General features: G+C 41.9%; 1 protein-coding gene across 1 annotated transcript; it reads right to left on the bottom strand.

Moving 5' to 3' along the window:
- Window positions 1-16,792: 16,792 nt before the first annotated feature.
- On the bottom strand, window positions 16,793-25,462 carry psat1 (phosphoserine aminotransferase 1). Its single transcript, XM_061673450.1, has 9 exons — window positions 25,268-25,462; window positions 24,086-24,146; window positions 23,796-23,865; window positions 21,894-22,099; window positions 20,624-20,796; window positions 18,877-19,046; window positions 18,094-18,222; window positions 17,500-17,637; window positions 16,793-17,129 (listed from the first exon to the last, which is right to left on the bottom strand). Exons 1-9 carry the CDS (start codon window positions 25,331-25,333, stop codon window positions 17,027-17,029), a joined length of 1,116 nt encoding a protein of 371 aa, XP_061529434.1. The 5' UTR covers window positions 25,334-25,462; the 3' UTR covers window positions 16,793-17,026.
- Window positions 25,463-26,072: the final 610 nt, after the last annotated feature.

Genomic DNA, 26,072 nt, shown 5'->3' with positions numbered 1-26,072 from the left:
AGTATGTGACTTAAGTGTAGCGGGGCTGATATGTTTCTCACTAACCCTGAACCACCCTAATCCTAACCTTATCGCATTCTAAATTGCCTTCATCCCCAACCCTTCCCTAAACCTAACTATAACAAACTTGTTTTGTTTTTATTTCGCACAAATGTGACCCATGTTTGGGACGGTCATCTCATTACATCTGCGTAGCCTACCTTTCCTGTGACACAGGAGCCAATCATGTTGCAGCGAGGCATGTGCTGCCTGGAAACTACATGGGAATCCTAATACCGCGTGAAGGACAGCCGGCGGGGGGGAGAAACATGGATACTTCGGAAGAGGTAATTTTTGTAGGATTATTTTCTGCAACGGAAAGTCACAATGATATGTTTAGTGAGACAAGGGGCCACGCTCCGCCGACTGCAAGGTAAAATGGGTCATTTCCACTTCGTCATTTTTTTTCTTTGTCCTGTCCGGCTGTTAGGTCAAGCAGAATGGAGGATCTGTATCCTTCTAATGCCGGAACAGTTTTAATGTGTCACACTGGAGCTTTTAAGCTTCCGCTGTGGTTTCTTAGCATTATAATTGAAGTTTATTGAGAATCAGAGTCGAACAGAACAAAGCTTCTAGAGGGGAGAGCGAAACGAAGACAAAAGACAAAGCACTAATTGCAGACAGGATGAGAAAGGTAAGTCATGACATTATCTACAACAATGAAACATTAAATATGAGCGTTGCATGGGGCTGTAGTGCTACACCCTGTGAGGGAAGGACAGGACAAGATAGAACAGGACAAGGATAGGAGAAGAAGCATGCAGGACAAGGGACATGAACCTGGCTGTACAACTAAAGTGTGATGGGATTGACTATGTAAATGATAAGTCTATAGGATGAGAGTACGAGTGAGGGGCTACACAAGCAATTCGCATATTATTGTTATTATTATGTTATGTATTATGATTATGTTATTTGTCGCAGTAAGTGAGTGGCCCGACACCCAGTGAAAGAGTCCCAGGGGTGTGTGCCTGCGGACACACGCAAGTGAATTGACACTGTTTTACATGACAGAAGTGTCCTGTAATTGCTGTGCCCGCACCGCAGAGGCTGAGGACCCCACCCAATCAATCGAGGGGCGGGATCGGGCCCAGGGGTCTACCCGAGAGCAGCCCGGTGGACGGGACACGTCCCGCACCAAGGGACCCAGGGAGGTCCGCCGGCCCCACCGAGGTGCCCCGACAACTAGCCACCCGGTGAGGGTCTATGCATGGGCCTGTCAAGGTTACCACAGCCCATCTCAACACTAGAGGTGTCACACTGAACACAGGGGTGGATTAGTCCTGTACAGTATATTTCAAATAAAATCAAACTACATCCTGCTGCTGCAATGTAAGGGTTAAACAACTTCTTGCTTCTACATTTTCTCCTGTATAAAAAGTCCTTTGTCTGGGTCACCTCATGGAGGCAGGCAGACTTTCCGCGTCCTGTCTCCTCTTCCATCTAAAAGCCTAATCAGACACTCGGCAGGGCCCTGGCCGCTAACCAGAACTAATTCTGCCTCCTGCCGGCTGATGACACACGCTGGGGCCGCCATGATTGGCTGTTTAGCACCAGGGGGTACACCTTGATTGTCTGCTTAGCATATTTTCCCTCCTTATTCTTATGGCACGTTGCCACACTCACCTCCTCACAGCACACAGAAAAAGGAAAGGTGAACGACGCAGCACTCGATGCTGCAAAAATATAATCTGCCTTTGTCCCTAATTTCCCCCCAGCAGCCCTCTGTTCTTCATCGCCTTGCAAGAATGTCACCCAGACAAGCAGAGGCGAGCTAATTAGCGGTTAGCCGTGTTTGTGTTCTCGACCGATGACAGGATCATTTACTCTGGTCTCCAGCTGGCTGTGTTTGCTGGTGCCATCTCATTAGCATGGCAAATTAGTCCCACTCAGTCAGGATTGTGCCTCGCCCAATGAGAGGCGACCGGAATGCAAACCAATCAAGCGGGCCGGGTAGTAACACAACTGTGGAAACAGTGACATTGGAACCATAGCTAACACTGCTTTGGTTCTGTTCGCTACAGTATATTGCTAAAAAGAAAATGTGTGATTGATATTGAGCTCATGCGTGGTTGTTGTTAGGATATGAGAAAAAGATGAATCCATTATGGTAAAAACACAACAATAGAGACAGCCCGAAGCATTGGCAAGCTCTCCAGCTGGGGAGCAAATGAGGGAGTTAAATGCCTTGCTCAAGGGACCTCAGACATGTTGTTTTCCTAGGGCAGAAAAAGGGAGGTGTCTACTTAAGGTGAGGCATTTGTTTAAGTGCCCGATGCACTCTGCAAATTTTTGAAATATGTTCTCTGAATTTCCTGAATGAATTAAAGTAAATAAAGTTACTTTATGGTACCACTTTTTTTGCTAGGGGGGGAATGAAGGCATCTTTTTGAGGTGAGACATTTCTCTGTTTTAGAAGACAACACGCCCAGTGGTTCATTTGTGACAAGTGAGGTAATACACAGTATTTAAAGCGATTTGGCGCTACCACCTGTTACCTGAAGCCACTTGTTACTTTTTTACGAAGGGCTAAAAGGGAGGCTTCTATTTAAGGTGATGAATTTATTTGTCAGACAAATTTAATTTGAGACACAATCTCTGAATTCACCAGTGAAATAAGATAATTACAACTACCTCAACAGTACCACCTCTTACCTTTTGCAAGAAGGGGAATATGAAGCCATATACTGTATTTGAGTTGAGGCATTTATTTAAGTGGACAACACACCAGGCAATTATTTTCCTTTATTTAACACAGACTGGTAACTCTAAAATCCATTTTAATCAGAATCATCTTTATTTGCCAAGCATGTCCAAAAAACACACAAGGAATTTGTCTCCGGTAATTGGAGGCGCTCGAGTACGACTACAGACAGTCGATTGACAGAACACTTTTGAGACATAAAGACATTGAGAAAAACAGTCACTGAGCAATAAAGGGTTGCTAGTTATCTGGTAATGCCGGTAATTTTTTTTTTTTTTTTTTTTTTTGGACAATGGTGCAAGAAGATGCAGAGTCCTCGAGCACTTAGAGCAGTTTGAATGACTAATATTGCAATAGTCCGGTGCAATGACCATTGTGCAAAGGGCGCCGAGACGTCAAGCGAGTAGTACGATAGTCTGGGACAATGTTGATTGTGCAAATGTTGCAGATACTCCTCAGTCAGTGTGCAAATGGAGCAGATGCTACTCTGGCATGAGTGGCCAGTATTGGTCAACAACAGATATGCAAATATTGCAGCGTGGTGAGACTACTACAGTGAGTGCACGAGTAATATATAATTGGCCTGACAGAAATGTGACAACAAACTCAAGACAAAAAGACAAAAAAATTGCCAGCTTGTTGTAATGGAATTATAGGTTAGGTGTTTAAGATGTTGATGGCAAGAGGGAAGAAGCTCTTGGAATGTCTGCTTGTTCTAGTTTGCATTGATCGGTAGCGCCTACCTGAGGGAAGGAGCCGGTGACCGGGATGTGGAGGGTCCGAGAGGATTTTGCACGCTCTTGTCTTAGTTCTGTCAGCGTGCAAGTCCTCAAGGGTGGGTAGGGGGGTACCGACAATCCTTTGAGCAGTTTTGATTGTCCGTTGCAGTCGGAGTTTGTCCTTTTTTTGTAGCAGCACCAAACCAGACTGTGATGGAAGAACACAGGACTGATTCGATGACCGCTGTGTAGAACTGCCTCAGCAGCTCCTGTGACAGGCCGTGCTTTCTCTGATCTCTCATTGACACTGGTCACGTTTTACCCAGGACAGCCTCAGTGCACACCAATTTTATAGCGCCTGACATGTACAAAAGAATGACATTTCTAAATATGTTTTTTTTTTTTTTGTACTTTTGGTCACTTTGGGAAAAGTTATCAAATTTCAGAGTAGAATAATGACACTTATATTGCTGTGAAATTTCAAAATGGGTTGAATTGGCCCAAAACTATATGCAAGGGTTGAGTTAAAAAATAATAATAAAAAAAAAGACTAGCATTGCAACAAACATGTGAACAAGAAAAGTGCCCCTGAAATGCTGTTGTGTGATCCATCAATGAGAATGTAAAACGATATCTTAATTTAATATGCCGTCATCTGATTTGTCTCCTTATCGGCAGGAAGTTATTGATCGCTGAAGGGATCCTTTTGTTGTTTGTGTAGCTGCTATTGACACAAGTCTATGTTGCACAAAACACATATAGGAACCTGCATGGGACCATACATGAAGGGGGGGGGGGGGGGGCACCAAGGGCTTGTGGGTAAATTTATGTTGTTAGAGGTGCAGCAGGTCTCTGGGTTGCTTCGTCTTGCTCGTTGTGTGTTTTACTCCTGCAAGTCAATCTCGGAAAGAAGCCGTCGCTATGGGCAGGAGGGGTTTAGTAATGTAAGAAAATTGGAGGATTAGACAGCGAGCCCTCTTCCTGTCTGCTGCATCCCTCCTCCTCTTTCTTGCACCTCCCCCCATGCTGCTGTCCAACTCACACTGTAATAACACGGCCCGACATTCTGATGATAGAGCAACCCCCCGCTTCCCAAGCCTGCTCTCTCTTATCCTTAACAGATTTGTCATAGCTCTCCTCTCGCGTCGCCTTTTTTCTTTTTTTTGCATATTAGAAACCTGCTCTCGTCACATCCAGTTAAAAGTAGGATTACACTTCATCTTGGCCTCCTCAATTGCTTTGTTCACTTCATCCACCTTTCAGGACCAAAATTATTTTTGTTTAACGTGCATGGGCTGACGGTATAGTTACTGGCCAGGTTTTTCGTGACGGTCCAGTCATTGGCCAGTCCATATGCCACGCAGTGTGATTGTTAATTTCAATACCTGTGATCCTTGAGAATTATTGTATGTGTGTAGCAGAACGGCACACATTTTTAGTCACATTCCATGCAGTCATTTGGTGTTCTACATATTACTTACAACGAACTGCGAAAATTGAGAATTATTTGCGTACCCTTTTCTTTTTTGCATGCCAGGTGACAGTTCAAATACAGCCAGAATGTCTGCTGCTAAGAAATGTATGTTTCTCCTTTAGCGAGGTCATATATTCACACATGAAGAGTCAGTTATCATCTGCCTTGTGCAACACAGACATCTTGCTTTGACTCACAGCAAAGTGATATTACAATATTAGCGAGAGAAATGAACAAGGTCTACATTGTTATTCTCCCAAAGCAAAATAATATATGAGGTTATAATTAACATAGAATACATTTTATAAGTGCAAAGAAATATATTTTTCTAACACGGCCCATGCAACATGCATGCAATACATGCGATATGCAAGCAGAATTGTAATGCTCAGTCTAAAGGATGCGACATGATGCAGGTCACGGAACTGTCGAGTGAGCTATGGGCAAGGTTCTCACAATGTACACCGAGAGGTCTGAAAGGGCCTAAATGGACCCGCAATTGGACTCTCAGAGGGCGTCATCAGCCCAGATTGGAGGCCATTAGGGCCTATTTAAAAGAATTACTTCCTGTATGCAATCAAAAACCCTGATAGGTAATCAATGGCAACAAGATCAGCGCACAAAGGCAGGCCATGTGTCTCAATCAGCCACCATTCAGCAGGACAAGCAGATCGGTGCAGGACAGAAAGTGAGTACGTTTTGAATGCAGCTTGAATTCAGACATACTGTAATAACTGAGGCAGGTGTAGCAAATACAAAAGCGTATACAAAAATAGCATCATCGCTGCAAGAATATCTATGCACAACTGTGATCTGCGGATGACGATGCTGTACCAAGGGACACATGATAACCCCGCCCATCCCACCACCCCCACACCGATGAGGTTTCAAGGGAGAATTACAGGACATAAACCAGAGACAGAGAGTGAGATGAAGGGAGAAAAGTTGTAAAAAAATATGACCGGGGACGGGTGATGGGGGAGTAATGCAGTTGGGGACAGATAGGTTGATTTATTTGACATTCTACTTTGCCGAGTCCTGTAAATACACATACAAACATACACACACACACACGCGCACGCACACACACACGCACACACACATAGACCTGGCGCACCCAGTGAGAGTGATGAGCGGGGTGAGGTTGGTAATGCTGCTCAATGATGTGTAGAGCGTTTAGTTCAGTCTGACTGCACACCAGCCATGCAAGCTGGCAATGTGGTCCAGCAGGCACGCACACACACACACACACACACACACACACACAAAGGGATGGGGGGCAATATACCTGCTTCATTAACTGACCAGAATGGGCAAGAAGAGCCCGCCACACTTTCATAGGGCACTAAGCAAAATTAGATTTTGCGGCCCTCTATTTCTATTTCTAGTTATAATTGATCATTTATTGTTGAATTTTACCTTGAGGGATTATAATGCGCCCTGCGATTGACTGGCGACCGGTTCAGGGTGTACCCCGCCTCCCGCCCGAAGTTAGCTGGGATAGGCTCAAGCAGCCCACGGCCCTAGTGAGGATAAGTGGTAACGAAAATGGATGGATGGATAGATGGATTATAATGCAGGTAATACATTTTTTTAAAATAAAAATAAAACTGACACGACAACAGCGGACAGAGGTTAATTTGCCCCATATTCCATGTAATGAAGCATGAAGTGGGAAAGGCTACTGAATATCATCTAGGCCAGTGATTCGCAAGCAAGTTGCACACAAGTGTGCAGTGAGAGATCAGGGAAATTATCCAATTTGATTTCTCTGAAAATTATAACATATGAATTACAAATATAGGTGTCATGGTGAATGACTGCTTAGCACATCCACCTCACAGTTCAGAGGTCGTTGGTTCAATACCCGTGTGGAGTTTGTATGTTCTCCCCGTGCCAGCGTGGGTTTTCTCCGGGCACTCCGGTGTCCTCCCACATTCCGAAAACATGCACGGTAGGTTAATTGAGGACTCTAAATTGCCCGTAGGTGTGAATGTGAGTGTGAATGGTTGTTTGCTTATATGTGCCCTGCAATTGGCTAGCGACCAGTTCAGGGTATACCCCGCCTCTCGCCCAAAGATAGCTGGGATAGGCTCCAGCACGCTCGCGGCCCTAGTGAGGATAAGCGGAATGGAAGATGAATGAATGAATCAATTAATGAATCAATTAATGAAAATTCCAGGTTCTGTTGACTGTTAACTGCTCTTGGGGGGGGGGGCTAGTGGTCGCCAGGCCCTAAGCTGGTGCTAAATTCGCTTACACCTTGGGCAAACGCTGCCTGCAATTCTGGCACGTTGAGGAGGAGAAATTAGCAGCCGTTGCGGAGCTGGAAAGACCACAAGGGAAGTGCAAACGTATATGCAAACAGAGACAGTGCAATAACTTGATTTATGAAGTTATATACACGGTTGCATATAAATGCAGAAAGCAACAGAAACAATAATGGCCTTGACACGATAAAACAGCCTCAAGAAGGGGATATGAAACACACTGCTCCCCCCCTGCAATAACATTACACGCCATCAGCCCTCAGAAGGCTCGCCAGCGGGAGTCCCCAGTATAATAAAATCAGATTAAAGGACAATCATATTTATTTCTAGTATATACAATATATCAAGGTTGCTCCGTAGCTCTTACTGTGATAGGCTGCGAAATGGTGAGCCTTTGTGTACACTTTTTCTTCTAAGTTGACGTTAGGCTGCGTTTAATGAGCTTCAGGTGCCAAGGAGTCGGCCGGGATGTGTTGGCGAGGGTTATTGATTTATTGTTTCCTGATCATTTTTTTTTTTTTTTTTTTACTCCCGGCTTTTCTTATTGCCTCGCTGTCACTGCCGCCACTGTCATTTCCAAATTATGCCATGTGAATAAAAGTGTCGGCGCTGCGAATTGGTGTTCAGTCAGATAAAATATTAGAAAAATAAAACGTCTCAGAGTGCCGAATGTGAATTCTGACACCCGGTAGAACATATTGAAATGAAAAAAAAAAGAACGAAGAAGAAAAAGCATGTGAGGATAAGCAACGTTGATTGATACGAAGATTAAAAAGTGAAGCTTGAAAAAAAAATCATTAGCCACAGCTTTTTCTAGTTTAAACCATCCTTAAACTATTTTTAGCCAATTGTTAATAAAATCAGGATTCTAGATCATTCTTCAACTCATATATTTGCAAATAAAACAGTTTGGATACAATACTCAAGGAAATCTCTTGTTGCTATAGCTAAAAGGCCTAATTTATTAAGATCCATCCATAGTATAAGAAAGATGCTAGACAAAGTAGAATCCATTTTTTCCAGGTCGTAGTGGTATTTGATTGACAATTAACAGTTGGGGTTGATGTGGTTTCAGTGCACTCGGCGGACAAGCTCACCGTGTTTGAGAGCGGAAACAGCGTCACATGGTGTTTAAAGCAGTACATTTGAAAAACTACTCTGAAAGAGCCCAGCACCAATTGTCACAGCTCTTTCTGAGAGAACATCTACTTCTAAGCCTTTCTGTGACTCTTTCAGTCACTTTGCATCTCGACTACAATCTGCTGATTGTTATGTGTCTTGGTTTCATAATGTCAAAATGTTATGATGAAGAAAACTGTTTAACTAGCAGTTCTACTTGAAACAGGGAATGTATTGGTCCATTCAGGGATCGAACATTTGTGAATATTTGCTGTTCAACTCCATGTTAGAGAACAGCAAGTTGTTCAAAAAGTACTGAAACACAGAAGACTTGAACGTATGCATTCAAATGTTTAGAGAAGGTAAACTTTTGTTCACCTGCAAAGGTAATTTTATAGTTTTCTTTCTTTTCACTCACTGGACCTGCATACTCCTTTGTCCTTGTTATTCCCATCCCTTATTTCTGTATTGCTTTGATTCAGAGACCATTAACTGCAGAAATGACTCAAGATCTGTTCAATTCCAGTACTTATGTTTGACATTTCCATAAATATAGATAATTTTGCATCGCTAGAAGCCAAGCTCAGCTGTAATTGTACCTAATGATGGTCAGATAATGTAAACCATTAATAGATGTCCCTTTGCTCAGCTTAAATGCCACACAATTACGAGCGTGGACCGGACTTTGGCGGGCCAAGACGGTTTGGTGGTTGTTGAGGAGGGAGATTGCATGCGCGAGTGTGTGTGAACAGACAAGTCATCTTATTTACCCACCTAGGTGTTGGGGGTTGCCATCATCCGCTCGGCTAAATGCCATGCAAATGCTGCTGCCGCCGTCAAGCTGCCAATCACGCCGCGGTTGGCATTCACGGCGTGCCGTCGCAGCATTTACAACGCCTGCGATCTTTTGGAAATGAGAAATAACCCCAGTCTGTCCGACCTGGCCGGCGACGTTTAAACAATGCTCCCCCGCAAACCCCAGTGGGGCGAAGGCAATGGAGTTAAGACGTCCGTTTTGTGTCAGAGGAATGATAAAGACAACACAAAACGGCGCAGGAGAGGTGGGCGCAGGGTTTGGGTAAAGGGTGGCGCTGACTCCCACGGCACAGCCTCATTATGATGATGTGATTTGCTGGGAACAGCCAGCAATGGTTCCCCTTCACTAATACCAGCTCCCCCGAGTCTCAAAACAGCGCTTTATTAAACTTCATGAAAGGCTCGCTTTCCAATTTAGGAGTGCGCCTGCTGAGGACACAGGCGTCCGCAAGAAACACTGCTGCACTACATCATGTGAGAATACACAAAACCTTTTAAAGGTTTTACACCTCCACTTTATCGCAGTTTAGCCAGAGACACAAACAGATTTTATCTTTCATTTAAAGAAGACGTATTAAACTGGATATTATCCATCCATCCATCCATATTCTATGTACCATTTATTAGCACTAGGCTCGCGAGTGAGCTAGAGGCTAGCCTAGCTGACTTATGGTGAGAAGCGGGCCACACCCTGGACTGATCACCAGTCAATTGCAAGGCACATATAGACAAACAAGAATTTACAGTCACATTCACACCTTTAGACAATTAAATGGCTAAAACTGGACCCAGTGACGCACCTCAGCCCTGGCATGAGTCACCCCTCCCCCGCTTTATAAGAACTCGAGCACCTTTGTTAGCATCAGCGGTTACCTGGCGCAACTGCGGCATGCAGTTAGCGAGCCAGCTATGCCTACACCCTGAAAATGCATCTTAACTTCAGATAGTCCATTGGCGTGGCCGCTTTAAGGTGCCTCATTGTCAGCCGTGGGTGCACGTGTCACAGTGAGAAAGGCGTGAGGAGGGGAAAAGAATGGGAGATTTTATTTTATTTATTTATTTTTATATATTTTTTTTGTAAATCGACTTGACAGCCAGCGTGTAGATCATGGCTTTGTCCTGGCGTGGCCGCTTTACACTGAGAATCTATACAGACTTAAAGAAAAATGCATTCTTTTAGAAAGCACATTGGGATTTTGTATTGAGTAACAGTAAGTTAGAAATGACTTAGGCAATTATGCTAACAATATCATTTAAATGTCATACTGCTATTTCGTCAGAATGATAAGGTATCCGGTTTTTTTTTTTTTTCCCTCCACTTCACTCTATACGGACTCCCTATCCACTGTCATTAGATCAAATTTAGCACAGCACTTTATGTACGCACACATATTGTAACACAACACACAAACATGTTAGCCGCACAACTGTGTGCACCTTGTTCATTCCGCGCCTGGTGGCAAAAGAGAAAAACAGCTCATTAACTCCACAGTCTTTGCTGACATTCTGTTATCACACACCGACAGACACACGCAGATAAACACGCACATTAAATATTCACTCAAGTATTGACGCTGGCAGACCGACAGCCGCGCACACACATGCAAACACGAGCAAACACGCACGCACACACCACACACAGACGCACACACACAAATCACCTGGCAGCAATTAGTCTCGGCCCATAGGAGTCCCCTCACTCAATTCACTGAGCTGTAGGTGCAAATTAAATTTGTCATAGCGCGCTGTCACTGATCTCTTGTTCTATGATGATATGTAAGGCTCACACAATAACACACGAGCACACACATAAACAAATAGATATACATTTCAAGTCATAACTGAAAATTAAACATTTATTACAGTGTAATACTACATGATATATAATAATGTAATGTAAAATAATACAATAAAATGATGGGACAAGCCAAGCGTCACAACTACAACAAAAACAAGTTATATAAATTCACACTATATTTTTATATTTTTTTAAATAAAATTCCAGTCACAAAATGATTATTAACTTAATATATTTATGAAAATACAATTAGTACTGTATTAGACTAAACAGTATTCAAGGCAGTGAACCTCTATTATTTGCAGGGGATGGGGACCAAGTTTGACCACAAATAGCAAAAGTCTGAGAATAATTGAAGCTCCCTTATAATTGCCAATGGGTGGGTGGGGGGGGGAATCTGAAAGAAGGTGAATAAGTGGGGGCTTGATAAAAAAATTAAAAAAAAAACGCGAATAAGCGGGTCATGACTAGTGGTTTCCAAGAATAACAGCGGGGGATACGTGTTTTTGTGGGGGGTTTTTGTTTTTGTTTTTTTTTAATGGAGAACTGCGAATATGCGGGGGTCCACTGTATATATATCATATCATATAGTTCTTCTCTAGTCAATGTTGCGCTTTCTCCAACCTCAACATCAGCTTGACAGCTGCCATTGGGGACAAAAAGAAGGCATTGATTTGAGGTGCGTCATTTATTTATTAATGTGGGAGATACACCCAGAGATAAATAGGTGCACAACTTCATGGCTTTGAAGTCAATAAACAAAGGAGGTCATGTTTCTTCTTAAGTGAGTCACCAAGCATTCCAAAACTAGGAGCTCTAGTACAGAACCCTGAGGAATGCCCTATTTAACATACAGTATAATAGATCTGTGACTCCCCAAAGCATTACTATGAGTAACAGATAAAGAAGATTGTGTTTAAGTGACATTTTATATTCATATGGATTGGTTCGTTTAATTTCACAATTTGAGGGGGGGGGGGGGGGGGGTGAATGGTTTATACCACCTCTGAGTTTAGCTGCATTCCCCACTAGATAAAAGAATCCATATATGTTTGCATAACTGTGCAATGAGTGCAGTTAAGCAGACTCATGCACTTAGCGTGGCACGAATGAGTGTCAGACGTGGCAAAATGACATCATTAACACTTCACTGCTAATTGATGACGCGCTAATTGTTGCTCTGTGATTTAGATAAATACTTGGACAAGTGAAGTGGTCTAATTATCCTGAGCGTGTTTGTGCCACCGCTTCACTTGAGATGGCTGCACAAGGATACAAGCTAATTGGGAGCCATTTCCCAACTCCCCGCTCATTAATAACACACGAGCAATTAAAAGGAGTCATGGCGGAACAGGGTGCACCGGGTGCTAACAAGATTAGCCGCATGGAGCGATGGGTTTATTACAGAAGCAGACACGCACGCATGCACGCGCAAAGATACAGTAAGTCAGTGCGCTTTGAAGAAAATTGCCTTCTTGCAAGTCATCTGTTTATCTCATCACAAATAGTAATGACTGGATTAAAGCAGAGATGAGATGAATGCCATGAGTGATTGCAACTCTCTGTGCCCATAATATGTCATCACTGGTCACAATATTAGGTGCACCTGCACAACACTTTATGGTATCCCATACAAAATCTGTATCAAAAAGGATGCCTTTACTGCAATGCTCAGTTTTGATTGACATTGTCAGAGAGGAATTTACTGTACTTAAAGGGGGCATATTATGGAAAATGTATGAAATGTATGTAGCCACAAAAGATATCCGGTGGTGCCTAGAGATTCGAGAGACCCGACTTAAAAGATTTTCTAGATACGAGCCGTCGTTCGGCTGATTTTTTGCTTTGACTTGTGAGATAGAAATTTGAAATATGAGCGCTGCAGGTTGCAGTGAACTCAACTCAACTTGCCTCACAATAAGCAGCAGTTTGGCAGATAGTGAACAATTCTACAAAAAAAGGAGGCTGACTAATGCTACTCCCAGTTGAAGTTTACTGTCAAACTAAATGGCAAATGGACTGCACTTATATAGCGCTTTATCTACACTATCACAGTGCCCAAAGCACTTTACAAAGCCTCACACACACATTCATACACCAATGGGCGACTGCCGTCAGGCCCACTGAGAGCAAATTTGGGTTCAGTGTCTTGCCCAAGGACACTTCGGCCACAGCCGCCCAAACTAAACAGAGAATGACACATGTATTTGAAACGACAACATAACCACTACCTTATGGCCAACACATAATTGGAAACGTCATAGAAGGGCAAACGACTACCATCTACGGGGTGGTCTTATATCGCTTTAAGCAATGCATATTTCAACACAAATGGCACAACACATGTAGTCAGACAATATAACAATACTCACAGGCATATATTCTTTATCCTCTGTGAAAAAAATGATTACTATCATTGCAGGTTACTGAGTCAATAAGAGTCGTTGTGAAACTCTTCTTCGGTTTTCTTCATGACTGTATTATGCTGCCCCCGATGGCCAAGTTGTGCACGCCAGAAGGAGAAATAATCAGTTAATCTTGATGCGCAAACTGTTTAATTCTTTACATTCTATTTCATTACATTGTTACTATATGTGTTTATGAAGTATGATATTATAAAGTGCTACTTTCCTTATCAAAAAACATACTACAAGATTTTTTTTTTTTGGGGGGGGGGGGGTCCAGGCTGGAACAGATTAATGGCATTTCCATTCATTTCAATGGGAAAGATGATTTCAGATATGAATGTTTTGAGTTACAATTGTGGTCACGGAGCAAATTAAATCTCTTTTCAGACGTGCTGGTTGATCGTCCGGCCCACATTGAAGGGGAAACCTCGTAGTTTGTAGAATATGGGCGTTTTTGAGCATACCTAATGTTCACCCATATGCTCGTGAATCCACTATGATAAAAAGTAGTTCAAGGATGAATTTCCAATTCAGTAAACTCCAGCTTGAGTAGACTGCATGTACATTATCTGTATATAGCAGAGTTGTAAGTGTGTATGTGTTGTGAAATGGAGCGTATAAGTCAGTCACAGTAGTAACTTTTCACACTGCAAGCATGGCGCTCTTGACAAGAGACTCAATCAGCAGCACTAAAGCCTGCCTCTGCTTCCCCCCTGGCTGGGGCCCGCTCCTTTGCTGCCGGATAATCTCCACTGCAGGATGTAGAGGAGCCGTTTGATATTGTCTTCCCTGGTGTTTTTCATTACCGCCGCCTTACCTCAGCCTAACGCCGGCTTTAGCTTCCACATTAGCGAGGCTCGACGCCACGCCAATCGCCACACAATCCCGCCACAACCTCCCATCGTCCACTCTAACCCCACTCGCCTTGCAAAGCCCCCCTGCCTCCTCTCATCTTACACTTGCACACGTTTTTTGATGCAGGGTTAAAAACATATTTTTGGGGTGGGAAAATGACTAGGGCCTGACCGATATGGATACTTTGAAGCCGTTGCCAATTTTGATATTTGGCAGGAAAGAAAATCTGATGCAGATTAATAAAAAATATATATATAATTGATAAAATGACTTCCTTTTTGGTCCTTTAAGGCTTTCAACAAAAATATGAATTTCAGGCAGAACATTTTATTGTTTTACAGTACTTTGTCCATTAGTATTTGTTTGACTTTACAACAGAGGAATTTGTGTGTGTGTGTGTGTGTGTTTATCATTTTTTTGCACTGTTTTTGTTTTATTCTTTATTTCCTGTATTCTTGTTTGTTTGAATGTCATTGTCGTTGTCCAATGTTGTAATTTGTTAATGTGCAGAATTTTTTGTTCTTCCAAAACTCCAGCCAATTATTATTTTGAAAGGGCTAATATTGGCCCATAAAAATCAGTCAGACGATTAATCGTTTGGACCCACCAGGGCACCCATTTCCAAACACTGTGCTGTCAAATTATCCAATTTAACTTAATTGCTCTGAAAACTTATTTATTCCTTTACTACAAATGATTTGTCGTTATTTATCTATGTATCTATGCCAGCGACGTATACTGACAGGCAGAACAATTGAAGGTGCTTCCACTAGATGGCAAAAGGTATAATACAATTAATCTGTGTATCCACCTGTTGCCATTCATGCATCAGAATAATAGCTTTGTGCTCAACTTTACAGATTTCGCACTGACGAAGTACATTTGTGAGTAAATTGAGACAAGGTCATTATTTCAGTGTATATGCTCGTTGTGACATTTTGATCCTTGGGGTAATATGACAAAAGCATGTCACTCAGGGAGAGGTTAAAACACCGGTCACCGTTTTAAACTGTCTATTTTATAAACTTGTAAATAATTCTGCTATAGAAAGTCGATGGTCAAATTTTGGAATCAGAGGCGAGAACAAGCCTCATGTTTGCCGAGTAGCATTTTTGTTCTTGTTTACTCAATAATACACACAAATGCACTTTTTGAAATACTTGGAATTCAATAAACCTCACATTTTTTGTTAGTTAGAGCTCTCAGTTCCATGAGGCACAAATAGGCCGCAATTGCGGTTCCTGTAATCTGTTTTTACGTGAGCAGGTGATTGGCCCACTGCCCAACCCCAGCACCTGGAATTCCTAGGTGGTCTCCCATCCAAGTACTAACCAGGACCGACCCCGCTAAGCTTCCGAGATCGGACAAGATCGGGCACTCCCCGGGTACCGTGCGGGGCGAATTTGTTGTAGAACATCCTTTTTTTAATGTTACTTTTATTTTACCATAGTAATGAATAGTAACAACATTAACTTCCCTTTCATTATATTTTGCTATAGCTAGCTTTTCTTTATTATCTTCTTTTTGGGGGGGTGGTGTGCTGAGATTTTTGTAATGGAAAAAAATGTGCCTTGGCGCAGTAAAGGTTGAAAGGTTTCTTTGCGTCACCCTCTGAATCCATCTTTTTTAGTGCTCAAAAAAAAAAAAAAAAAAAAGGAAAAAAAACTAGAATTGCTTGGTCGCAGATGACCTCAATGTATCCCACTAGGTATTCTCCAATAGTTTATGACCTTTTTTTTTAAACATTTTGAATGACATTGAATCTATGTAGAACTACATAGTAACTTCATTGATAAAATACAGATTGAATATACTGCATAAATTAAATCACCTAACTCCCATTGAGCATGCATTTACAGGTATATTGATGTTTTTATTTTATTATCCCTTAAAATCAGCGGCCGACTGGTTAGAGCGTGTGCCACACAGTTCTGAGGACCGGGGTTCAATCCCCGGCCCCGGCTGTGTGGAGTTTGCATGGTCTCCCCATGCCTGCGTGGGTTTTCTACGGGCACTACAGTTTCCTCCCAAACCCCCCCCCCCAAAAAAAAAACATGCATGCTAGGTTAATTGACAACTCTAAATTGCCCGTAGGTGTGAATGTGAGTGGGAATGGTTGTTTGTTTGTATGTGCCCTGCGATTGGTTGGCAACCAGTTCAGGGTGTACCCCGCCTCCTGCCCGATGATAGCTGGGATAGGCTCCAGCATGCCCGCGACCCTAGTTAGGTGAAGCGGCTCAGAAAATGGATGGATGGATGGATCCCTTAAACTCAATCCCAAATAAATCAATCATAGAATTGAGAGGTCAATTAACCACTAATCCACCGTGCAGCTCGGTAATTATATGTAAATTGTATTTTAGTCATCGTCAAAAATTAAAAATACACCTTTTTTATACCTGGTTCAGATTTCAGTTACGGTTAACACACGCAAAATCATGAAACTGAGCGACCACTAGTCGGTTTGATTACTGTACGTCTTTGTGAACACCTCCACCTAGTGGCCATGTTTAGCAAATTCATCTCTCTCTTCCCCACTGTTAACCGACATTATCTGAGAGTAACATCGACACAAAGAAATGACACCAGAAAGAATAAAGTTGATTGTAATTTGAAGGTTAAACCTGTAAACAATTACCAATGGCATTTACATTAAAACAATGTCAATGGATCAGCCAAGTGTGCGTGCATATGCATGTTAGAGCTGGTTAGGATCAAACAAATCAATATCATCTACATCCACCATTGGTCCATAACTATAATTTCAATGAGAGATTTTTTTTTTTAATTTTTTTTTTCAGTGCACATGTTATTCCGGCCCGTTTTACTGGTGTTCCTTTAGGAATTCTTTCATGTACTGGGCCAGAGCTTCAGCGTCCTCCAGTGTTACAGCATTGTACAGAGAGGCACGGATTCCCCCAACTGACCTGCAGGGGGAGACAAACTATTGTCACAACTGCAGAAGCTGTCAATTGTACTAAAAAAAAATATATATATATATATATATATATATATATATATATTTTTTTTTTTTATTTATTTATTTATTTTAAATTGTACAGTCGTCTGACCCCTGCTGCAAATTGAGTAACTCTGCGAGTAAGTGACACCTCCAGAATTAACTATAATATTTCTTCATTTCTCCATTGCTGGTACATTGACATTTTCCGGAAATTACTTTCTTCGGGCTTCTGATCGGAAAGAATGGCCAATGTTTAGGGATACCTTGCTTATGCGGATTTGTGTGCACGTGCCTTCATGTTGAGTCATGACTGGTAAAAGTGGCAAAATTCGAACCTGTGTCCCTTGAGCGAGATCATTCCACGTTTGGACGCCCCGTTCAGAAACTCCTTTTCCAAGGTCTCATCAGCCACTTTCTTTCCAATACGGAATGGTATATTCATGCGGCTTCGACATGCCTCGTCTACTGGGCACCTAGTGGGTCCAAATGACAAATACATCAGGCAAATATTAATGTTGACAGACATTTATGTGTCATTTGTTGTCTTTTTGGGTTGCACAATTCTATAGAAGGACCTACAGGGGAACCTCTTCAGTCAAATAATCAATTAGAGCATGCAAGGCAAATTCCAATTTGTTTAGATTAAATTTCTTCCCAATAGGACACAATAGCAATACCCCCCCCCCCCCCCCCCCCCCCCCCCAAAAAAAATATGTTTCAAGATCCAAATGTTGCTATTATAAAACCTTTATTAACTGTACACGTAACTTTTTAAATTGGGGTTTCACATGTTATCAACATACTCAATAAATCCAATTTCAAAGATTAGAAGTCTGGATTAATGCATATGTTTGTGAAACTGTCACTATTAAATAAAACATGGGAGGAGAGTGATTGCAACCGTCATTACCAACACCTTCGCTACTTACACATAGAAGCCATCGGAAGAGTTGATGATGTCATAAATCAAGTCTGACTTCCGCTTGTTGAGTGCGTCCATGGCTGCAACGCCGCCGTTGTTCTTGATCCACTCCAGAACCAGACACATAATGTAGATACTGTACATGAAAATGCACATTTTAAAACACTCAAGAACCACAATATTGATCATTTTTTTGTAATCAAATTATTGGAGTTATTCAATTAATCGTAGCAGCCCTGAGTATTGTTATAGCTCTGTCTTTATGTGTTGCTTCCTTGTCTGTATGCAAATATCAGTTGTTTAAAGGTTTATAATTTAAGCGATATTGATTCTAGTTTTGTTAGTCCATCCATGGCGTTTTGACATTATGTGTTAGCGTTGAGCTAGCATACTTGTCGTAAGACAAAGTTACGAGTCTCTTCGTTATAGCTTTAGAGCTACAGTAAACTTAAACTGGGAGTGGCAATAAACATAGCTGCCAAATGGACACGCCACACTCAGGGAGATCAGAACAGACGCCATCTGCTTCTTCTTAGCATTCACTTTCTTAGGACCCATGATTAGCTATAAAAAAAAAATAATAATAATAATAATAATAAAACAAAAATTAAAAGAATTAAAAAAAAAAAAAGCTCAATCGTAATTAACATTTTTGCAAAAAATAAATAACAGCCCAAGCAATGGCTCGAAACGCAAAAAAAAACAAATTGGTAAGTCACGGTCCCGCTACTCTTAATAAAACCAGAAAAATCTAACAGCAAGCATACAGACGAGTGCATTGTGGTGTGACCTGAAAACAGGCGGCGTGTTGTACAGCGAGTTCATCTCGGCCTGCACTTTGTAATCCAGGATGATGGGACACTCTTTCTGGGCGTGGCCTATCAAGTCCTCACGCACGATGACCACCGTCACCCCGGCGCAGCCCACATTCTTCTGAGCGCCCGCATAAATCAGACCAAACTACACAGAAAAGCACATCAGAAAAGGTTTCCACTGATACAGACAGGGAGCATTCATTTGTCAATGGGGAAAATGCTGGCCAACCAATAAGTTTGCAAAGGAATGCTACATTTCTGTACACTTAGCATGGGAATCTTACTTAAGGATTTTGGAACACTTTCTCTACCCCGGCTGAGTTTGGGCGTGAGGTGTGGTGAACCCTCGACTGGTCGCCAGCCAATCTCGGGGCACACAGCCAACCATTCACATGTACATTCCCAAGTCTTCAATGAACCTAACATGAATGTTTTTTTGAAAGTGGAAGCCGGAGTAACCCATGCAAACTCCACACAGGAAGGCCGAGACCGAAACCCCAAAACACAGAACTGTGAGGCAGACATCGTAACCACTAGAATACCTTTTTTAAGTAGAAATATTCAAGTGCACTCATTCATACGAATTCTATGGACATTTTCCAAATTTGAACATTTCTGGAATTTTTCCTCCCTTGCTTCCAACCACTATAGTACTTAAACTATAGTAGGCTACCCTCTCTTTCTCTTATGTGTTTTTTAAATAACTTACTATTCTAATGACAAGGTTATGAATCATAACAAAAACACAGTGAGTCATTATAAAAGCAACTTTTGATGAAATTTATTGAATGGAAAATTTAATTTTTGATTTTCTTCCACTGGCTTCAGTGTGTTTTTATACCTTCAATAGTGACTCACAACAGCTGGTTTATTAGAATACGCAATAAGCGATTCCAGTCTGTCTACTCAAGAACAATAGCGAAAGGTGGAGGTGTGTTGCTAGGCAGTGTTCATAGGGCTGAATAACAACTGCCCCACAGGCCAATTGGGAATATATATGCATATACAGTTGCTGTCGAATTTTTTTTGGTATTTTTTTATTATTATTATTTGTAGCAGGAACAGAAAATAAAATCAAAGAACGTCTCACATCAAAAAACAAACAAAATGAACAGCAACGATATGCAAATCATGTACACAGACAATTTCAAAATGAGGATTAAAACAAGTTTCAAACATGTGTATGACAACTTTTCACCGTGTGCAAGATCAATTATTCTTATGTGCAATTAATACTATGCATATTAACAAAGACTATAATGAACTTTTTTTTTTTTTTTATTCTATGAACTACAACATAATATTTGTATTTTGAATTTTTGTCATTCAGAGCAGTGTGGTACAAGTACCACTAGATCCGCATGGATTCACTCTAGCAAATCACTGCCGAAGTACAGTACAGTTCAGCTGTATTTAACTTTTAAGTTCAATACATTTGCATTCATCTTTAAACCCAGTGTTTTTGGGCTCTTAATTTTTTTCCCAGGGCTGTATGTGTTAATTGCACCGCTGTGATGATTTCATTTGCTTCACAGGATGAATAAAATCCTCTAGCAGTCTATTCATCTATTTTTATGCTCATTGGTTCTGCAATCAAATCCCTACTCTGTATTACGTACAACACGCATATTAGAAAGAAAAATCTAGTAGAGCAAAGTCGTCACTGTGTGACAGATATTTCAGATTGAGTCATTTGGTGTGAGACTATTCAGATCTCCTCACCTTGGAGACGTCCACAGGCCGCGACAGGAAGTTGGAGGACATGTCGCTGACGAGGGTCACCCCGTTGGTCTCGGGCGTGAAGTTGTACTCAACACCGTGCACGGTCTCGTTGCAGCAGTAGTACACGTAGGACGCCGCCGGGTTCAGATTCCAGCTGCTGGGCTCTGGGATTTCTGGAAGGAAACACAGACATCAGCAACATGGAAGAACGTGAACTCGGGAGGCCAATGACGCAACCTGGTTGGAGATATTCCCCATCCAGGTGCTAAATTCAAGACCTGTCAATTCAGTCTTGATTAGCCGGTCAGAATTTAGCTTGCAAAGCTTGATATTTTCTTCTTTGTATAAGCATTATGCTAGTTAACAAAAAAAAAAAAAAAAAAAAGAAACCATGTGTGTATGTATGTGTGCAAAGCTTCTTCATTATCAAAACAGGTAATGTATATAACTGACAGTACGTTACCCAACTACTTAGGTACATTTTAGAGTCTATATATTTTTTTTTACGTTTTCTGAAATAAAGGGGTTGAATCAGTACTCAGATATGACCACTGCCTGAAGATGAACAATTGCTTATGTGTTGAGACTTGTGGTTCCTCTTAAAAGTTGCTTAAGTCAAGCCGGGATGCATGCAAAGACTTCCTTTTGTGGGCTGAATGGTCGCACAAATGTTCCTTTTTTATTTTTATTTTTTTTTAAAACAGCATTATTTTCCTCTTTCAACCAAGCGAGGCATTCAATGAAACGATGAAATGTCTGCACAACAGCCGGATAATGAAGTGGCACATTAGATCAACCGTGAGGAAAGAACACGCCACATTCCAGAGTGTTTCATTGACCATTAGCCTCGTTGTGCACCCCATTACACAAGAGACTGGGACACCCATTATGCCGTCACATTTTTGTTTTGTTTGATTGCGAGGCAGAGTAAACACACAAACTGACAATTGGGCCAAATTTGAGCATTTTGCATCCCTTCATATCTAAGTCAGCAAAGGTCCGATTATCGGATGTCTTTGAAAGATTATCCTGAATGTGAATGGGCCACCCAGATCCGCTCGAAAAACGTTCAGGGCCGACAATCGTAAATGTTTAACCTGTTCAATATTTCTGACAGCAAATCCTTACGCGAGTCGTCAACACCAAGTTTTGTTTGTTAAAAAGAAAACCAACTAACAGTTCAGAGGCTGTTCTATCACAAGCCATACATTTTGTTGCATGTTAAACAATAAAAGAGTAGGACGGAACACACCCAAACGCATGCACTCACTCGTGTAACTATCCAGCTTCGGGTGAACTACGTTGACTTTGCCATATTTCTCCGCCTCTTTGGCAGCCTTCGCCGACCACGTGCCCGTCACGATGTAGTCGCCGCACTTGTCCTCCTTCAGGCCAATCAGATTGAGGGCAATACCGCTGAACTGGCCCGATGCACCGCCCTGCAGGAACATCACCTTGTAGTTGTCTGGAATGTTTCTGTGGAGACGACAACAGCTCATTGAGGACATCAGAATCACTTTTATTTGCCAAGTATGTCCAAAAAAACACCATGAATTTGTCTCCGGTAGTTGGAGCCGCTCAAGTACGACAACAGACAGTCAATTGGCAGAGAACACTTTTGAGACATAAAGACATTGAGAAAAACAGTCACTTGTACAATTTTTTTTATTTTTTTTTTCCCAATTGTGCAAAAAGATGTAAGTCCTCTAGCACTTAGAGCAGTTTGAATGACTAACGTAGCAAGAGTCCGGTGCAATGACCATTGTGAAAAGGGTGGCGAGACTTCAAGGAGTGTATGCAGTTTAAAGTGACTAGTAGCGCGATAATCTGGGACAATGTCAATTGTGCAAATGTTGCAGATACTCCTCAATCAGTGTGCAAGTGGTGCAGATGCTACTCTGGCATGAGTGGCCAGTATTGGTCAACAACAGATATGCAAATAGTGCAGCATGGCGAGACTACTACAGTGAGTGCACGAGTAACGTATAATTGGCCCAACAGAAATGTGACAACAAACTCAAGACAAATAAAAAATGGGAACATGTTGCAATGGAATTGTAGGTTAGCCGTTTAAGAAGTTGATGGCAAGAGGGAAGAAGCTGTTGGAATGTCTGCTAGTTCTAGTTTGCATTGATCGGTAGCGCCTACCTGAGGGAAGAGCCGGTGATAGGGCTGTGGAGGGCCCGAGAGGATTTTGCGCACTCTTGTCTTAGTTCTGGCAGCGTGCGAGTTCTCAAGGGTGGGTAGGGGGGTACCGACAATCTTTTCAGCAGTTTTGATTGCCCCTTGCAGTCGGAGTTTATCCTTTTTTATAGCAGCACCAAACCAGACTGTGATTGAAGAACACAGGACTGGTTCGATGACCGCTGTGTTGAACGGTCTCAACAGCTCCCATGGCAGACCGTGCTTCCTCAGAAGCTGCAGAAAGTACATCCTCTGCTGGGCCTTTTACAATACATTTGTGTGTGTGTGTGTGTGTGTGTGTGTGTGTGTGTGTGTGTGTGTGTGTGTGTGTGTGTGTGTGTGGGTGGGTGGGTGAGTGAGTGGCTGGGGGGTGAACGCTTAAATTTCTTGAAGTCTCTGCGTCATTTGCACAAGGGTCACTGTACCAGACTATTGCTCTATTAAGGCTTCTTTATACTCGTGCGGACGGCGACCGCGCCGACGTCACTGCGGCTACCCCGCATGCAGTTTATACTCGAGCGCAACCCACGCACGCTGTTTTGAAAGCGTGCTGCAGTTCTCCTCCAAGTCGGTGGTGTCGCTACGGCTGGTACTGGCTACGACGTCACCGGGTGGAGTTTCCTCTGCATTTTTTTGGGTCATTTCTGGTAGCCGTTTTTACTTTCCTTTCTGTAACAAGGAACACAGCGACAACAATGGCAACCGTGGAACAGTCTGCGAGAACAAATGGACCTAGATGACCAGATGATACGTTTAATAATGCTGCAAAATCGATCGAGAAGGCGCCGGCGTAGGTGCTATGTGGAACCGGGAGGAACGCTGATTGATTTTATATTTATCGTTTTTATGACCAACTTTTTTAAATTCAAGTTGTCAACATTAATGCTATCATCTACTTTTTAAAATCCCCAAAAATAAAATAAAAACAGGATTTTATATTTGCTCAAGTTGTACAATGGGACTACATTGAAGTCACGTTTTTACTTACAGCAACTCTCGGAGGAGACTCTCTGCTTTGTTTATGATTTGGATGAAATCTGACGATCTGTGGCTCATTTCTAGAGGTGTGAAAAAGTGATTTCAGTATTACTGAATTCATCCACATCCAGTCTTTTAACGGATCTTTTCCAACATAGTGCAAAAAAAAAAAAAAAAGACAAAAAGCATTCGAGATGACAGAATTTATTGTTATAACTTAAATCTGAAATAAACGTGCAGTTTTCACAACAACAACATTTAGTGAAGAAAAGTGGACAATGCAGGTGCATTTCTTCTTACCAAGAACACTGATCCCAAGGCCTCTGTAGTTGAGGAGCTCCTTTTGGGCTTGAACCAGGACCTGCAATATGTGTCCAAATAAAATCATGAAATCAAGAAAACATGAGGATGTTTGGAAGATTTCCAAAATATAATGAGGCTGCACACTGGAGCCTGGCCGATGCCAGACTGGTGCCTGTGCATGACACTAACACTATGGATTGAGTGAAATTGCATATTGCACACTCTTGTCTTTAGTCTTTATTTACACTCGTGGAACACAATATATTGACATCCAATACGAGACTTGTGTCAAAAAGTATTCCCTTTCAAAGGTTACAAGGTCAGTTTTGACACGATTAACACTATCTGAGATGTAATAAATCAAAAAAAAGAAAGGAAATTGAACATCATTTTGAAAAAAATAAAAAGAATTCAGATTTTTTTACAAAATGAAAACAACAGTAATCTTTGGGTTGATCTGATTTACACGTACATCCAAATAGACTGATTTTTTTTTCATAATAAAATGGAACGGTGACTGCAGATATGCACTTGAAAACTATATATACACACACTGAAGACATTTCAGATGCGATCAAAACTGCTGCTACTTTGCAGGGTGAACATCTCTGTGCAAAGACACCAATGCAAAATGAAGGATAAATATTAGACAACGAGTTAGACGACTTTTAATGACTTATTGAGTCATGGGTGGATGCAATGTGGAAACGGCCTGAATGTGCAGTTGCAAATGGATCACAACGTTCCACATGAATAAAAAGGGGGCAGGCTGATGCAACTCAGCTGCATGCTTTCAGCTTGTTGCTGAGCGATGCCAAAGTGTCCCCGCTGCTCATTCATTCAGTCACGAGCAAGCTTCCCCCCCCCCCCCCCCCCGACCCCCACCCCCCCCTCTCTATACACAGGAAGCACAAACGACCCGCATTTCATTTGCACAATTCGAATACACAGTCCAGATAAGCACTTACTTAATTAACCAAGTCACTCTGTCCAGCAATTTATTTTACTTATTTTTTGTTGTTGTACTTTTTGGCATATTTTCGTTGTTATTTAATGACCTCAAAATGAGTTGATAAATAAAATGCATTAAAATAACTGCAGCACTGGCTGTTGTTATCATCACGATAGGAGCAGGTATACGCATCGCTAGCAAAAAACAAAAAAAAGGCTAAATCTTACCGGCACCGGTAGTTTAGCGGGCCCGGGTCCGAAGTTGATCGTTTTCTGGTTGACTTGAGGTTCCATGTTGCTAAAGAAGACCACACACACACCCAAAGCGAGAGATAGAGAGTGATAGTAGACGCGACGTGGATGCTTTACGCCTAAAGTCTCCAGTTGTTTTCCGCCACCCAATGCAGGAGGAGGCCAAGTCAGGAGGCATGCACGCGGTGCGTTCACGGGGAGCTCGGACATAAAAGCTATCATGTCACGAACGTGCGATGCGTTCAATAGCAGCGGCGTGAACTCGGACTTTCGGCTCAACGAAATTGCACAAGAAAATGAGAACTGTTTCAAAGAATGCTTCTTATTTACAAAAGATAACATGGCTCAAAATCAAACTATTATCAAAATCAGGTAAAAATACTGCTTTCTTTAAATTCAGCATTATTACATTATACCTGTGCTGTATTCGTGTATTGGCTGGATTAGATTGTGTAATTGTAGCTAATATGATAAGTGAATAATATCTATTCATCCATTTTCTACAGTGCTTTCCCTCATTAGGATTCCTTGCGGGTGAGCTGGAGCCTATCCCGGCTGACTTTTGGCAAGAGGCAAGGTACACCCTGGATTGGTCAATGGCCAATTGCAGGGCAAATACAGTGCCGTGAGAAAAGTATAGTATAGTGTCATGGTCTGTGTTTTGGTTTGGGTTGTGTTTAGTTTTGTTCCATGTTTTCCTGTGTTCCATGTTTGTCGTGTGCTCATTAAGTCGTTGTGTCCACCTGTTCTCGTCTGCTTTGTGTCGACCAATCGGCTCTCT

This window comes from Phycodurus eques, chromosome 3 (genome assembly GCF_024500275.1).
Source record: "Phycodurus eques isolate BA_2022a chromosome 3, UOR_Pequ_1.1, whole genome shotgun sequence".
Taxonomy (NCBI): Eukaryota; Metazoa; Chordata; class Actinopteri; order Syngnathiformes; family Syngnathidae; genus Phycodurus; species Phycodurus eques.
The sequence above is the reverse complement of the archived record's forward strand: the minus strand, read 5'-3'. Positions and strand labels throughout refer to the sequence as shown.